This window comes from Heliconius melpomene, chromosome 19, assembly GCF_056956725.1.
Source record: "Heliconius melpomene rosina isolate 202511_hmr_F chromosome 19, ASM5695672v1, whole genome shotgun sequence".
NCBI lineage: Eukaryota > Metazoa > Arthropoda > Insecta > Lepidoptera > Nymphalidae > Heliconius > Heliconius melpomene.
The window spans coordinates 5963812-5981515 of record NC_140407.1 but is presented as its reverse complement, the minus strand read 5'-3'; the positions used below and the strand labels follow the sequence as shown (position 1 = coordinate 5981515).

Genomic DNA, 17704 nt, shown 5'->3' with positions numbered 1-17704 from the left:
CTCACAGTTTCGTTTGCGTGAACTATTGTCTATTTTCCAGCGTTCTACGCTGCGCTAATTCAGCTGCGTGGTCTGTCTCTATCATTTGCTCATTAACAAATAAGTTACATATATAACCAGTCATTGTCTGCAACTATTTTGTGTATATTTTAAGACGTAAAACAGAAAGTAATCGCTTTTCCCGCTCCGTAGAATTTTGAGAAATCCTCTCTCTGTTCCCCTACACTTCTCAAGAAACCTACATGCCAAATTCCAACTTTCTAATTCCAGTAGTAGCGTTTGTGCGTTGTCTACCAATCATTCACTAAAGAAAGAGATTTACATATAACCATAAATAAATGTATATTATTTTCTTGAAATAAATATAACATTTATTAATTTAATAGTTCACGTTCAATGTTTAATTCTATGCCAAAGCATAATACATAACAGTGGCAAGTAAAATAGAAACCATTGTTTAAACGATTTACTTACAGCTCACTAACTCTATACATTTGTAAAAGCTTAAACACGCATATATTACAATTTACCATAACTAAATTAGCATTATCCCAGACTGTGACATCTATGACCTAGCGTGTAAATATTATACGCTGAAAGTATACATAAGAACTTTTGTTAGAATATCTGATTTTAGTTCTTAGTTTAGTTTGAGGCTCTCACTGAACTGAGAAAATGCGGCGTTGAATTTCGCAAATAAATTCAGTAATGCCTCGAAAATTGATTGGTGGGACTGAAGACTTTAACATTAGGTTCCTTCTGTTTGCAATCTTGTTATGCAAAAAAATGAATCGTATGTTTTTTTTTAATAAAACACAGCTGCCGGACTTGATAGTAGTAATAAAAAACATTAGAAAAAATAATATTTATGTTACACCAAAAGAAAAATTCAAATTTTGCATAATTATTTATATACTAAATATCCATTAAATTAATGCTTGTACACGTTAATGTAAATTTATAAGTACCTACGATTACTAAGAACCTCGAATAAGAATCGAACTTGCTATTTCCGGTTTCCTTGTTAATAAAGCCTTCCTAATTCCTTCTTTAAAATAAACTAGCGTTTGCCTGCGGTTCCGCCCGTGTGGTCAAATAAAAATAACTAAAAGTAAGTATCCTAAATAACTCGCACCGCCTTACTTTTGAGGCCCTGTTATTGAGTAGAATAATGACGCATTTTGTCAACCAGCGGAGGAATGAAAATAATTTAAATATTATTCCTCTAGGCGGAAATCAAACACGCAACCATCGCGTTTAAAGACAAGACAAGCCTCTAAAAAAACATATCTACATAATTTCTACTAACATTGTGTTCCGTTACATACAATTTCATTCAGTAAGACATTTAAATTTGTCACGCCTATTGTGAACTAATAACCATAGGTAATGAACATACCTATTATATTTGTGTTTAACGTAATGGTTTGTTAGCGTTTATTTTAGTTGTTTAGTAATGGTTGTTAAATTATTTAAATGTGTTTACTGTTCTAGTGAAAGTATTGTTTAACATGTATTATTAATATAAATGTTAAAACTAACTTATAATAATGAGCAGCAGCAGGACATGATCTAACTGTGAAAGCATCGGTTGTGGGTTCGATTCTTACTCGGGGAAATGATAATTTCATACAGCGATATTCGAGGCGCAACACAACGCCCATTTTTCTTACCAAGAATATATCTTTTTTTTCTTTTTTTAAATCCACGCTGTATTCCACACATAGCGGACAGACGAAACCTAGAAATCTCCTCCTAAACCACTTCTGCTCCCCACCTCTCATCAAATTGGTTACAATTAATTACAGATATACTCATAGGCCCCTTAAGTATTACTCGAACCCACACATCATCTAAATAATTTACAGTACTACTAAAGCAGCCATATGTATGTACTTGTACATGCTTTAAATAATTAAGTATTCAATATCATGTAACTTTAATTATAACTCGTAAAGAGCACATTCGCATTCGGTTACAAAGTGTAATTGTAGAAAGCTGTGATGCAACAGATATAACTACTTAGTGAAATGACTTCACTGTAATTTGATGTAATTGAGTAAGATATTTTTTTGCAGCTTCACGCTGTATCACGTCGAATATAGAGGCGGTCGTGGCGAAGTGCCCCAAGCGTGAGGCTGTAAACGCGACAGCTGTGGCTCGCCACGCCATGTCAACGTGTTTCGAAAATACGGCGGGAATGGGAAACTGAGTATATGTTCCATTTGCCTACCGTGCTATACGCGGGATACATGCGGGACCCATGCGTGAAACAATAAAAAAGTAAAAAAAAAACAGTCTATTCTAATCCTGCATATAGCCATGTAGGCCAGGAAATTTAATGTTTTTTTGGATAAGGGGCAGTTGTCAGTTTAGCTTTGAATTTTTCCTTTTTATAAAGGTTTATTTTTTTTTTATTCGTCCTAATTTTTTGTTAATAAATTCTCTAAGGTGGGCGCCAGACTGTACTGGGACGTGAACTTATAACCATAAGTATATAATTATTAGGTTCGATTCTTATTCGAAGTAATGAATAATTTTCCTTTTTTTTATTTTAATAATGAGTCAACACGCGGCGTTGAATTCCGCCTCTCAACACGCTGTCTCGAAGAAGGGGCGGTGGTGGCAACCGTAGTGTCTTAACACTGGGTTCCCTCTGCCTACTCTAAGTGGAAAATATCGTGAAGCTGTTTTTTAAACTTATCTAAGTATATTACTTACATATTTGCGAACAATTAGCATAAATATTGAAATTTACGACTGAGGTCTAAAGAGGGGAAACACGTGAACGTCACATTATTCGCGTCAAATATTTAACTTATTAACATATTGTTATGCTAATGTTAATGAAGCTGGTATTTTTTGTGGGAAGAATTAAATTATTATCGTCGAGATTACTTCATCGTTGTAACGAATTCTGCTATAATATTCATTGCTATTTAAAATGTCTGACCAGTACAGGTAATGAGTTTGTTTAGTCGTCTAAACATAAAATTTATTAGGAAAAGGTAAAAAATGCTTAAATATAGAATGTAGGTAATTTTTCTAAGCATTTATTAGGAAAAAGTTGTTGTGGCGCAGCGGCACCATGGGCGTATAAATGGGAAATGAGCGGGTGCCCTGAAATATTATGTGGCCACCCCAGTATTTATAATAATAATAAATGAAGCTTGAAAAATTGAAAAAAAAAATCTATACACTAAAAGATCAGTTCAAAACTCCAAGCTTCAGGGTTTGAAGAGGGAACCTAGTGGTAAGACACTTCGTTCCCATTAAGACCACAACTAAACATGTAATTTCTGTAAAACAGGAAAAACGAAAAACGGAATGAAAACTAAGTAAAAATTGAATGTAGTAGAGTGGGCTCACTCTGCCTTCTCCGCATAATGCGGAAATTGCATGATCATATAAAAATATGTACCTACATACGACCCAAAACAAATATGTGTATAAGATGATGATTATTTACGCAAACCAGGAAAATGCCATCAATTATAATAAACAATACAATGTGTCAAGATGTCACATCGCCATATCATAATAGCTATTTACTTAAGTAAGTTGTTCTAGAAGACGTACTGCGTTGCTATATAAAGCCTTGCTTAAAATTATGATCAGAATTTATATTGAAATGTTGTACTAAATGTGGTGGCAGGATTTTATTATCGCGTATTTGTATAGTAAAAAGAGGAAATCCAGAGTTAAGACACTCCATTCTTCCTTTAAAAATAAACTACATTAAGAAAATATTATAATTTTTTTTATGTACAAGAAAGAAGAAGGAGACGAAGAAAATGGAGAAATTTTAATTTTTTCCCAACTCTCCTACGATAGCATATTTTGTTTTCGTATTAATGGCCCTGTTTAGTCTAATCCAAAGAATTCGAATATTTGAGATTTTTGGGCAAAACAAAAAAAAATGCAGTTACTAAGAGAACAAAATGTCCTCCGCAATAAAAATGAACCGTAGATATAAAGAAGGAAGTAATTTCGCTTTAAACGCTTAAAATGTAAAATATATACGAGTATGCTAATATTACCGTACTTGATGTATCATTTTGTTATAAAATAAAAAAAAAACATGTGATATTTTTTCCCTTTCTAAAAGCTATTCTCGTTGTTTTCATTTCTCTGATAGGTAGTTAAGTCAACCAGTGGTTTAAATTAGATGCATAGTGTAGAATAGTGATTTATCAACAAATAAATATAAACCACTAACCTCAAATTCTTCACCATTCTGTTTTCACTCGGCAGATCTAGGAATTCCAATAAAAAGCGAAGTCTGTCTAATATTTCTTTTGATTCCATCCCGAAGATCCAACCGAAATACATAACTGTTTCTTTTATTGTGAACTCGCCGTATAAAGCTATTTCTTGAGGCATGTAGCCTACACGTTTGCCTGGTACTCCTGAACCTGAAAACAAAGGAACAATCTTAAAAAAAACTATAAAAATGCTTAAATACAAAATAATCTTTATATATTTTCAGCTTCCCACTAGGATAGGCAGAGAAGACTTAGTATTAAATTACTCTGTTCTCCATTTATCACTCTAATTCAAGACTTTTAAACTCAATGCCGCATTTTTTTTTCTAGAGAAGGATCGAAACAACAATCATACAATGTCAGAATGTGCCACATTTTTTTTCCTCAACCACCATTTTCACTATTATTACCCAACATAGATAGTCAGAGGGAACATAGGAACCCAGTGTTAGGACACTTCGTTCCCTGCCGCGTTACCGCCGAAAATAAAAAAAAAATCAAAATTCTTAAATCTAAGCATTATAATTTAGGTTTAAATATTATGCATATATACATATTTATACATATATGTTTAAATTCTATTTATATGTATGTATAAAGTAATAAAAATATTATTACTTCATAATTCATCGGATACGACAACCTTGAAATTATTTACTAGGAATTACAAAATTTTAACATGGATTTGCGTTGGTTTAGTCGATACCTACTTAAAATATAAAAATAAACTATTAAGCACACTAAGGGGTCGAGTTCCACGCGAGGAAATGAAGCCCCGGAGCCGTTGAAAATATCTTCAGATATTTTCTAGAGGGAGCTGGTCTCCAGTATTATTTTTATGATTATTTTTTAGTTTAGTGTAAAGACTAGCATTTTGGTGAATATCATTAAAACACCTACTACGTAATATAGAGAAGTCATAACTTAAATAATTATAAATATTCTTACCTTTAGTTCCAGGTTTTCCCCCTAGCACCCATATTTCTCCCCGATTGAGTTTCCGCCGCCCGACCAGACAAGACAGTAGTGTCGTCTTGCCGCACCCTGACGCGCCGAGTAAGCCGTAACTGTTGAAAATAATATAATTTAGTTAAACATGGATAAAATGAAATGTAAGCAATGTTCTTTGTCTTTTCAGTTTTTTTTACATATAATATACAAAATGTGCATCTATACATACTAATATTATAAATTTGAAGACTTTAATTGTTTGAACGCGCTTATCTCAGGAATCTTATTCACTGATTAGTGCATTCAACCGAACAAACTTTTTAGCTTTATAATACTTTTTTTCAGCTTCACTGTATCTAGCATGTAGGTAACGTGTTAGGCAGAGAGAAATTATTAAGACATTCTGGTTCCCCCTTGCACCCAATTTTCGAGACATAATATATAGTGTTGTTATTGGAACTCAACGCGGTGCTTTGTCTTGTTACCAGTTCAGTGCGAGAAAATGAAAGTACCTAATTCTTTCCCCCAAATAGAAATCGAACCTACAACGATCGCGTACAAAATATGTACATATGATGTGTTATTGTTTTTGATCCATTTTATCATTGTTTAAAAAGTTAGTATTGAATTATTAGTCAAACTTAATTTTTTTATAATAATAAAAATAAAAAAAATGTAAATATGCATAATTCGACATTTACTAAGTTAATTATCAGGAACTTCTCAATCACTTCTACAAGTAGACTAGATTTTAAATGTACACCAACTGAACCACCTCGAACTAATAAATACGGAATTACTATAAATAACGGGTATAATTACATGTAAATATCTAACTATTAAATATACATAAGAGAAATATCTTATTTAATTTGACTATTGCACAAATTAATAGTTTTCATTTGCGGCGTTGGCCTTGCCAAATAGAAATAGCTAAGTTACATCAAAACTTTTTTTTATTTAACATCATTTTTCTTTCAATATAATTAATATAGATTAGAAATAAATACTATAGGATTACAGGTTGAAAGGCCAAACTAATTACTATTCATAATTGTTACAAGTTCAAATAGAGCACCCAGAAAAGCTGTTTTTTCTTGTTTTTGCATATAGTTATAGACAAAGAGAATTTAGTGTTAAGACACTTCGTATTTTATAATTATTATTTTGTACATACGATACAAAGGTACAAATTTTATGAAACACTATCAATATTTTATAATTTATATATATTTAGTCATCATTTAGTACGAAGGAACAACTTCGTAATAGGCGGTCGTAATTAAACGTGAATGCCGCGAGGCGAAGCAACAGGAAAACTAGAGAAATTTTCGCAAGGCCTCCTCGAAACTTTATAGTTGGTACTACATTTTAATTTAATTATTATAAAATGGTAAATAATTAACTATTGAAATCCGTACTAACTTAGGGTTAACTTAGTTAATAATACTCAGTATAATTAATTCCTCACTTGCAGTACTGGCCGTTCGAGTCCTTAGGAAATTATTTATAAAATAATTTCCTTCAGAAAATACCTTTACATGTTACTGGATTGCTGCTAAATGCTTCAAATATTCCGTCGGTTAGGCTTTGAACCCACAACCATCCCGTTAAATCATCCACGAAACAAAATCGTCAAACTAAAGTTATTATTATCACATATACACACTTAGAATGTAAACACTCCTCAAAGTTTCAACACCGGCCTCGTGCAATTGACAAACAGACCGTTGCGATCGCGTTACGTACATAGCTATATTAGCCTTATTATAAACATCTATACTTCTATACTAATATTATAAAGATGAGTTTGTTTGGTTGAACGCGCTTACCTCAGGAACTATTGGATGGAATTGAAAAATTGGTTATAGAACACATTATGGACGTATCACTAAGATATTTCAATTTAATTACACAGTTAGGAGATACTCTATTGTTTTTTTTAGCATCACGCTGTATCCTGCACCAGCAGGACAGTCAGATGGAACCTAGTGTTAAGACATTCCGTTCTCATAAAAACACTTCCGTTTCCCACTTTTCGTTCAAATTCTGGAGGCATCGCTTATTGATTGGCGTAATGAGCTGTCTTACTCAAGAGGGAAGAAATGAAAATATATATTTTTTCTTTCCTTGACTACGAATCGAACCTATAACCTGTCTTGTTTATAGTCGCACGCTTGTGCACGCTACGCTATGACTGACCCCACTATTACTTTTATATTCATGCTGTATCCTGTATATAGGAGAGGATCGATAGAGAGAACCTACTTTCAAGACACTCGCTATCCGCTTTAGGCTCGAGAACTGGAATGGAATTGTAGAGCACGTGTCTGAATATTGAGTCATACAATCGTTACGGTTAATTTCCTTTTGAGAGCATATTTTAATATTTAATGCTTAATTTTCCTCATTTCAATAACTACAAAGCAGGGTTGGCACAGGGAACCTGGGAACCTAGTGCTAAGACAATTAGTTTAGATTAAGATACATTCGTTATATGACAATAAAATACCACGAAGCCTCTTAATTATTTTTTTTAAATATAACATAATAAAGAAATCTAAAAGTCGTCGGTTATTCGATCTTAAGATCGTGGTTGTGTAACATTGTGGACGAGTATAATGTTTCCATAGTATACAGTATAAGGCCATTTATCTGCATTAATATTAATATAATATTATAGAATATGTTTCAACGACTGCATGAATAGGATAATTGCAAATTTGGCCGATGTACGATCCAATCGAGGAAATGAAATATTTGACTAGTACTCGAGAAAAGGAAATTAAATATTTATTTTAATTTCTTAGCTCTGAAAAAGAAATGAAAAAAATATTCTATTTTAATTAAAAAATATCTGAAGCAAAGCACGCTGTGTGGATACAGCGTGATCAGCGTCACGTCAACTAATTTCTTAAACACGGTACTACGCGGTAGAAGGGCGAAATCTCCCTATAGTCCCTAATCTCAGATTTTTCTGTAGGTTAATCTTTTTATCGAGGGAGACTATATTTAGTCACGTAAATAAATAAATAATATATTTTCCTCTATGAAGCCTCAAACTAACTATATATAATAATAAATAATCATTATAAGGAGCAGAGGAAGTCCGTATATTTCGACCTTAATTATATAAACCATTAACAATGATCGTTAGAGAATAATTAACTGATGGGACGTGATGACACTATTTAATTAAATTTCTTAAAGAGATATCTTCTTTTAAAACTTTATACCATATGGCATAAAAAACGTCCATTCCATTCCATTCTGAGACCGCCGTGGAGCAAGCGTGAGACTGTACGAAACGGTTGTGCGTTCGATTCCCACGAGGGTTAAATGACATATCTAAGATCGTCATTTCCTCGCTCTGGAAACAAAGCGCGGCGTTAAGTTCCACCGCTCAACACGCTATGCCTCCAGAATTTAGCAGAGAGTGGGGAACTGACTATTTTAATCCCTCTGCCTACCCTGTTATGTGCGGAATACGTGTACGTACGTGAATCTAATATCAAACATGGTAGCAAGAAAACCTAGAGACGAGTATCTCCGTTCTCTTTCCTTCCATTATAATAACATTGCACATTGGGTGGCGGAACTCAACACCGCACTTCAGAACATTACTCAGAGGTTAATGCTCTTTTGTTCTTCATTATTGGCACATTGCCACTTCGCTAAGTTTAACTATTGTTTGTTTCCCCGTTGTTTATTCGTGAATAATCAACCGCATGACTGTCTGGCATTTCTTTCCATAGAATTGATGGGTTCAATTTCCGTATAAAATGTCCTTGCTATGAATCGTCCTTGTGTATTACTCATCTCGACGATTTATAATATATTTTATTGATTTAAAGAGGCAATTAATCTTGTAAATGTACCCACAATGTATTCGATGTAAAACGACATACATATTGTAATTTGTAATCAGTTTTCTACATCATATCTACTAATTTAGGTATAGTTATAAGAATGCAATATTTTGAATTTAAAATATTTTTATATTTTATTACCGAGCTTATAGTAAGATTCCGCCGTGGATATAAAGTGAACGGAGTGTCTCACCACTAGGTTCTGCCTGCATATAAATATGTATTTAGAAGAAAGGATAAGTAAAAGCCTTTCTGTAGTTTTTTAATAAGCCTAGATAAATGAATAAAGATGCTAACATAGTCAATATTATATAGTTCGGACATAAAGGTCGAATTGAACAATTTATATTGTGTTTTATAATTCATTTATCGAGGAATGCTATACACAAATATTAGTTATTTCCATTTGACCATATATGCTGAAGAGTTATTTTAAGTAAAATATACTTACATGGTCCCCTTATGTACTGACATGTTGAGATTGCTGAGCACATGGTTGGGGCGTTTGTTGGAGCCGTAGTGTTTGTGCGCGTGCCGCACTGACACCGCTTGTTGACGTTTCTGCCATACCTGCGAATTATAAGAAATGAGGTATTATTTTAAAATATATTTGCTTTCGCTAAGAAAATTTAAGAAATGTAGCTATGTAGGTAGTAGTGTTAAGACACTCCGTTTCCCGTTTGTGCACCTGCGCAACGACTGTTGCTTGCAATGCTTCCGATATTAGTTTAAAGTATATAAGTAATATATTATGTAGAAACTTTGTACAGATTTTTTGTCGTTATATATATTAACTAAATTTATTTCGGTACTATGTACCTACAGCTATATGTTACCTTTAATAACGTAATTTTTACATATCTATGTTGATTGTTAAAATGACACTTTTGTATTTGCTTATCAGTTTCAATGCCAGTCACAATATCAGATCTGTTAATTTAATCTATGGAAAGTAGACAAAATATTAAAAAAGAACAACAAATGGAGAATGATATATCCATTAGTAAATTTTTGTCTCTATTCCATGAAAAAAATATTTAAAGCACTGTTCTGTTGTTCACGCTGTATCCTAAATATAGCAGAGAAGATTTAATGTAGGCGGAGAGAACCTGGGAACCTAGTGTTAAGACACTTCGTTTCCCACTTTTTCTTGAATTCTGATGGTATTGTAGCGACTGTAGCGAGACTTAACGCCGCGCTTTACCTCGTCTCCAGAAGGAAGAAATGAAAATATGAAATATTTCATTCCTTCGAGTGGTAATCGAGCCCACAGCCGTCGTGTTTATAGTAACAACCTTGTGCCCCTGCGCCACTACGGGCATCATTATACTTTTCAATAAAGGTGATATATAAACAAATAATTTACTACATAAACAGCACAATCTAAAAATAAAAATGATTAAGGCATATAAAAGATACACAGACATAAATTTAATTAATTAAATTATACTAAGTAGAAGTTATTATCATATTTTTTACCTGCCATGCCGGAAAACTGCAGTACATATAAAAGTTTAAAGATCCTCAGTAGTATTTAATTCGTCATACAATCTAAGGTCATCTTTATACAAGCATTCTTCACAAACCATTATAGCTTTATGTTCTATTGTAAAATATCCTTTGAGAATATTATATTGTATATTACATGCTTATATGAAATAATTAGGCGGTGCTCCATTTACGCCCGCCTTATTTTCAAGACATTGCGTGTTGAGTTACTAAGGAACACCGCGCTTTGAAATATAGAGAAAAGGAAAATTATCAGTTGTTATTACCACACCAAAGTGGAAAATTAATGAGAATTTAAAAGTATTTGGACATTCAGTTATTTCTTGATTTCGTTGAAGTAGACCATAAATCGTAAAATCCGAATTATTCCGTCTTAGTACTTCTCTATCTAAAAGGATATGTCAGTAATCATCAGTCAGTTAATAACGGTAGAGTTCTACATGAGTAAGCTTTCAGATGTCATCTCTTACTTCATTACCTACGTTTGTTTTATCGCCGCTTAAGCATTTAAAAAAGATCCGATTAGGTTAAAGACCTTTCTTTGTGGAAAATTATAAGTTTGATATACAAAAAATATTAATATGTATGTTTAACACATGAAATTATAGCATAATTACTTATAACATATATATTGTAGGTATTATACATATAATGTATTACAAAATAATGGAGTGATAAATCATTCCGTTCTCAATTCTAAATTAAAAAGTGAGAGAAAAAACACTGATCACACTGTGTCTCGCACATAGCAGGGTAGGCAGAGGGAAGTTGGGACCCTTTTTTAAGTTAAACATAACGTTAACACACTCCGTTTCCCATTAAGATACTTTCGTTGACCACTTTCCCCTGTCTATGGAAGTATCTTAAAGATGGATACAATATATTTTTTTATTTAAAATATAAACATTGCCCTGAGTGCGTAATAAAATCGCAACCTTTAAGTTTCAAAAGTTATGATTATTTTATTTTAGTTTTTATTAAACTCTTAGCACTAAGTTATTACGGCTTACCCTGCTGTGTGCCGAAGAGACATAAAAATGATTATTGAGTGATATACTTACAGTGCTATTTTGTTTCTCTAGTGGTGGTGAAAATTGTATCTGGCTCATCTTGGACTCCTTCTCGTCGCCTATAGGCGACGTAGGCGAGGTCTCTCTGTAGGAAAAAAAAACAAATATTATTTATTTGAAACTAAATTACTTAATTTATTTAGACAATAAATATGACTATCACAATTTGACAGACCAGCCAAAATTTTAATTTGATCTTAAATATTTCACCAAGAAGGACTGAAACCCACTACCATCGCATATAGTCAAATATTTATAAGCAAGCAAATACTTTAAAATAAATGAAAAAATTAAGAATTTTATTGCTAACATTGCAAAATGTCAAAAGAAACAGGGTAAAGACCTTCATTTAAAATAAAACAGGCTATAAAGTGCTACGATTCTAATCAGATTTGCCGCCATTGTTTGACCAGAACACTTAATTCATCAGGCATAGACATTTTGTATTCAGCCAACGTCGCGAGTCCGTATTTTGACATATCGCTCACGGTCACGAGTGGCGAAACTCGATTACGCCAAAAGACGAGACTGATTGTCCTATATCTATCTCTTTCTAACGACCTTGTATTACGTGTTGCTATTTCATTTCGTCAATAATCGATGTGACGTACTAAGTGGATCGATGTGATAATATCGATATTATTCATATGGGTATCACAGATACGTATGACCTATTAGTTTTAATAGATAAATTTGCATATGGCGTCTGGAAGGTTTTGAAATATTGATAGTCTGTCGAGATATTTACGTTCGTAGCAACATAGTAGTTTTAGATATATGCTATTTCATTACAATTAATAGTAATTAAATACTAACTTAAATAAATTCATAATATATAAGTTACGTAGAATACGTAGAAGAAAGCGCGGTATAGAAGATGAGAATAGTAATAAGTACAATGGAATAAAATGAAGTAATAAGTAATATGAATAAGGAAGTACAAGGGAAACAGGTCGATTTGCGAAGTAAAACTTGCCATATTTTCTATAGCAAATATAATTAAAATAGAGACGAGAGAGAATGCCAATACAATAATAAAAGTAATCTATCAAGTTCCTATATAAGTACACATATCAATATTCTCTCTCAACCACTGGAGGCCAGGCCCAGGCACCCCTGGAAAATATGCCTAAGTTCGCCCACGCAAAAAACCTTAATAAATCTCAATTCAACATCACGCAAGACGTAGTCTTTATAAAGATAAATTATAACAATTTTCTTTATTAATCTACAAAAGTAATTTATTACAATGTACAGTTTATAAAACCCGTTCGTAAGCGCGGTGTTGTTCCTTGATTTTGCAAGTTTAACGACCGAATACCATTCAGAATATGACGTCAATACATTTTTTTATTCATTATATTAATTGTTCACAAATTTTCTTTACCGATTTGATTCCAGATGTACATTTTTTTTACATACTAGTATATAAAAAAGTTGAAAATCAAGAGTGACTATGGGTGATGCAATGGGACAGCGTGTGGCAAACGTGGTTGTGGATTCGATTCCTATTCAGGGAAACAATTTCTTATACAAATTATACAGAAATTTCGCTGTCATACCTCTTTCGCCTACTTTTACCGCGTACAATAAAAATTAAATTTAATAATTGGTACATTTAATGACATATTTTACTGTCTATCAGTAGGCTTTTCATCAGAAGTAACTTAATGTCTTTTATAGACGATAAACAGATGTACGAAATAATTTATATTTGAAGCTGCTATCATTTAGACGTGTTATAGGTCAAATATATTATTAAAACACTATAAGAGTGTCAATAGTAACTATAATTATACTTAGGTAGTATAATTATTTAAAGTAATTTATATTACATTATTTACAAGAGTTCGCAAGGACATCTACTTTATGTTACTTTTTTATTGCAATTTATATATTACTTGTCGTCACCCGCAACTCTGTATGCGTGGAAGATGTTAAATTTAAGAATCTGTGGCTGTCGACGGTTGTGGATTCGATTCTCAGTCGAAGATATGGAATATTTAATATTTTTATTTCATACCTCTGGTGATGGGGCAAAGCGCGGCGTTGAGTTCCTCAACTTAACACGTAATGCTTCCAGAATTTAGCGGAAAGTGAGTGAGGGAAGTGTCTAAATTGAAACCGTATTAATTGAAGGTAAAAAAAAGAATGAAAATTCTGTGTTTTCCCGTTGTATGTTTTCCCGTTTCTGTATATTTTTTTTAGAAATCTTATTTTAGTGCTCCCCTACACTCCCTAGGTAGGACTACATATATACATGCCAATTTTCAACCTTCCAAGTCCAGTTTGGTCAGTCGCTTAGTAACGGAAGAGATTTGTATATTATACAGACATGCCTTTTAAAGTTTTACGTTCGCACAGTTTTTTCTTTATAATTTAGTCTTCCGTTTAATATATTATTATAGTAAGTACGAGAAAACGTTGTAATTAATTACTTTATTTACAATATTTTATTTAGAAAACCTTCTTTCTTGGCTAAGGAATGTTTAAGAAGACCGGGGAAGAACGTGGGTTAGATGTGGATCTATAATAATATTATAAAGCAGAAGAGTGTGTTTGGTTGAACACACTAATCTCAGGTTTTCACTACTAGTTCGATGGAAAAAAATCTTTTATTTCAGGTAGTCCATAAATCGGTGAAAATGATTAAGGTGGGAGATATTGGAGGGCGTCATACCCTGTTTCGCTTATCCACCCATAATTTTTTTCGTTTAGAAAAACAATACAAAGGCTCGACTCTAACCTCTAGACGCAATACACAACTATTGGTTATTTCTATTTCACTAGGGCGAAGCCTAAGGTAAAAGTTTTCTATAATAATTATAAATATTTCCTTCAAAATAAATTCGAATCCAACAGTTATAGTTCGTTCCGGTAAATGCCGATCGTGTCATAGAGTTATTCCTTATATGAAAAATCAATATTAATTTTAAGCATTTAAACATCAGTAACATCCTGTCAAACGTTTGCTTTCTCGAGTAAATCTTTGAAAATAAATATTGTTCTTTAAATCGATTACCTAAATATTGAAAAAAGGATTTCTCAAGAACAACTACAATTATATTTAATGAACTTTGGATATCTATCTATCTCAATAGCAGGTGAGCAGAAAGAACTTAGTGTTCAGACACTCGCTTTTCCGAACTCGAGAGATTGCATGATGACAGGTGGAACTTAACGCCGAATTTTGATTGAACCTACAACCATCGCGTTTACAGTCATCGGTTGCCGCATTTCGGCACGATGGCCTTAGTATTAGCTTTAGCTATCTTAAAAATACTAACTAATTAAAAAACATAAAAAATATGTTTTATTTCTTTTTTAACCGACGCGAATAAAATAAATCTCTACTATTGGCTCAGCCCGGATTACAAAAAGATGAATATTAAAAAAAACAAGAATTATGCTACCTGAATTTGCCTTTTTTCAACACCTATGATGTAAGCAAATCTATTTCTTGAGAAACAAAATCGTTAATTTTGAAACAAAATCCTAAATATTCATACAAAAATATGATAATATTTGTGTGAAACAAGAATAATATACGATATATTCACACGTCAATATGACAAAAAAATTGTACAAAATTAAGCAAAAAGATGGCGGAAAATCATGTAGCTGAGTTGTTTACGAGAGACAATGGTACGACTTTGACCCGCCACCTCTGATGTAATAGTGTGTTATTTTTCCTATATAATAATAGCTTTTAAATTTATTTAAACTAGCAATGGTACTCTATCAAAGAGTATCGTACTGATTGTAAACGCGAAGATTGTGGGTTCTATCCCTTAGAGGATTTTATTCCATCGCTCTGTTAAACGAAACGCGGCGTTTAGTTACGCACCTCGATACGCATTTGAGAAAGAAGTACAGAACAGAGTATGCCGACTGTAAATTATCTCTGGTTATTCTGCTAAAAAATAACTTTGTTTAAGTAAGCCTATAAGTATGGATTTATTTGAATTTCGCCACCGGGTGGAATTTTGTAATCTGCGTTATAAAAAAGTAAGTATCTACATATAAATAATATAATAAACATGAGTAATTACAATGACATTGGTTCAAAGCAGGTATTAAATCCAGATTTACCAACTTGACGGACGAGTTTGATCAAATAAAAAATATATATTTTACTTTATGACAATTTGTAATATCTATAAATAGGAAACTTAAGTTATTTTTGTTCCATTTTTCGCTTATTGCAAATTTATGTATTACTGAAGTCGTCGTGACGCAGTTACAGCGTATGTCACTAGGCGATGGTTGTCGGCTCGATTCCCACTCGGTTCCCTCGATTTCCTTTCTCTTGTAACAAGTCAAAGCGAAGCGTTTAGTTGTCTCTCTACGCGGATTGTCTTGAAAATTAAACAGAAAGTGCGGTACGTAAAGTGTTTTAACACTAAATCCCTCTTTCTACCCAGCAGTTTGGCAAGCTGAGAAAAAGATATAATAGGTAGATAAAAACTATGCTTTTTTTCTTTTAAGATGTATATTTCTTTAAGATGTCTACTTCAAATACTATGACAGTTCGTGTTGTTTCATAACCACAAGCCTCCACAGACGTGCATTATATTGCAGCGACTGCATTCTGCATACAATGCCTGAGTCAGTGGCCGGCACGTCTACAGTTGCTTAGGTGGCATCTATTATATTATATGAATTGAACGTACCATTGTTCTTTATTAGCTTTGTCACACGGTTTTACTTGAGTGCAGGTGGAATTTATTTATAGAATATGATATAGAAAAGATAATAATTCTAGAAAATAACTCTTATAAATTATAGCACAATAAAGTTCTCATCATCAAAGTCACAAAAACCTAGATATTAATATAATAGATATATAAATTGCTATTTCAAATTAAAACGATATTTAGAACTAGCGACCCGCTCGCGGGTTAGCTCGCTACATAATTATTAATTTACTAATATATTTTCTAATAATAATATATTTTTGAAATCAATGTCTATACCTATATTGAAAAGTAAAGTTTCAATTCAATAAAAGAGGGATGGGAAGTTTTGCCAAAAAACAATAGTAAAAACAGTAATTAAATCGGTTAAGCCGTTTCTGAGATTAGCGTTAAAAAACGAACAGACAAACAGATATTTTTTTAACAATCGTTGTTTTTTATTTTTTTACGTTATTAATTGCCACCAATAAATTTTCTTCTTCTATTTCTTCCACTTCGATCCTTTATGATTTTATTACAAGTTTAGATATAGATATAGATGATGTATGTCACTTGAGATAACACGTGACTATTGGAATGTCAGTATAATCGCTTTATACATTTATGTAAGATATTTAATTAAAAGTAATATCTAAATACCATCATAGCAAAAAAAATAGTTGGAATACACCAATTACAGATTTAATTTTAACTCATATGAACATTCTTATAATACGTAACGTTCTTTTATATAATTATAATGGAAAATCCTGTTTTTTCTCGTTCCAGTAGGAACTTCAAGTTATCCCCCCTTAGACGTTAAATTTCAATATTTTAGTCTCGTAATTTCTCCTGTGCGATGTCTGTCAGCTAGTCAGTAACGGAAAAGTTTTATATACCTATGTATGGATATATTTCTCTTTCTCTCTCTATCTCTCTTTTCAAACTTAACACAACATTAAGTTCCGCCAGTAAGCAACTTGGCAACAGAACAAATTATATTAGTTTATCTATATATATAAAATCGAAAGGTCACTCACTCATCACGAAATCTCAGAAACTACATGTGCTAGGAATCTGAAATTTTGCATACGAGGTATTTATAGGACGTAGGTGCTCGCTAAGACGGGAATTTGCAATATTCGACTTCTAAGGGGTTGTTTTTGGGGTCGAAAGTTTGTATGAAACTTCGTTACTACAAATGCTAGGAGTCTCAAATTTTGCATAGACGTCACTAGGACGTAGCCATGGAGACAGAAATTAATAATAACATAGTTCACGCGGGTGAAACCGCGAGCGGGCCGCTAGTAACTTATATTGTCCATTTACAACTATATTTATAAACTACTTAAGACGAATAAAAA

The 17704-nt window shown here is 32.6% G+C and overlaps 1 protein-coding gene across 2 annotated transcripts in view; it reads right to left on the bottom strand.

The window, feature by feature from the left end:
* Nucleotides 1–17704, bottom strand: part of snu (ABC-type transporter snustorr) — a 65322-nt gene that overhangs the window by 9347 nt on the left and 38271 nt on the right. For both annotated transcript variants that reach the window (XM_085203195.1, XM_085203196.1), the window contains 4 exons: nt 11656–11749; nt 9537–9655; nt 5214–5332; nt 4220–4415 (listed from right to left, as the gene is read on the bottom strand). In XM_085203195.1, the coding sequence (XP_085059321.1) occupies nt 4220–4415; nt 5214–5332; nt 9537–9655; nt 11656–11749 (528 nt within the window). The remainder of the gene's footprint in view (nt 1–4219; nt 4416–5213; nt 5333–9536; nt 9656–11655; nt 11750–17704) is intronic.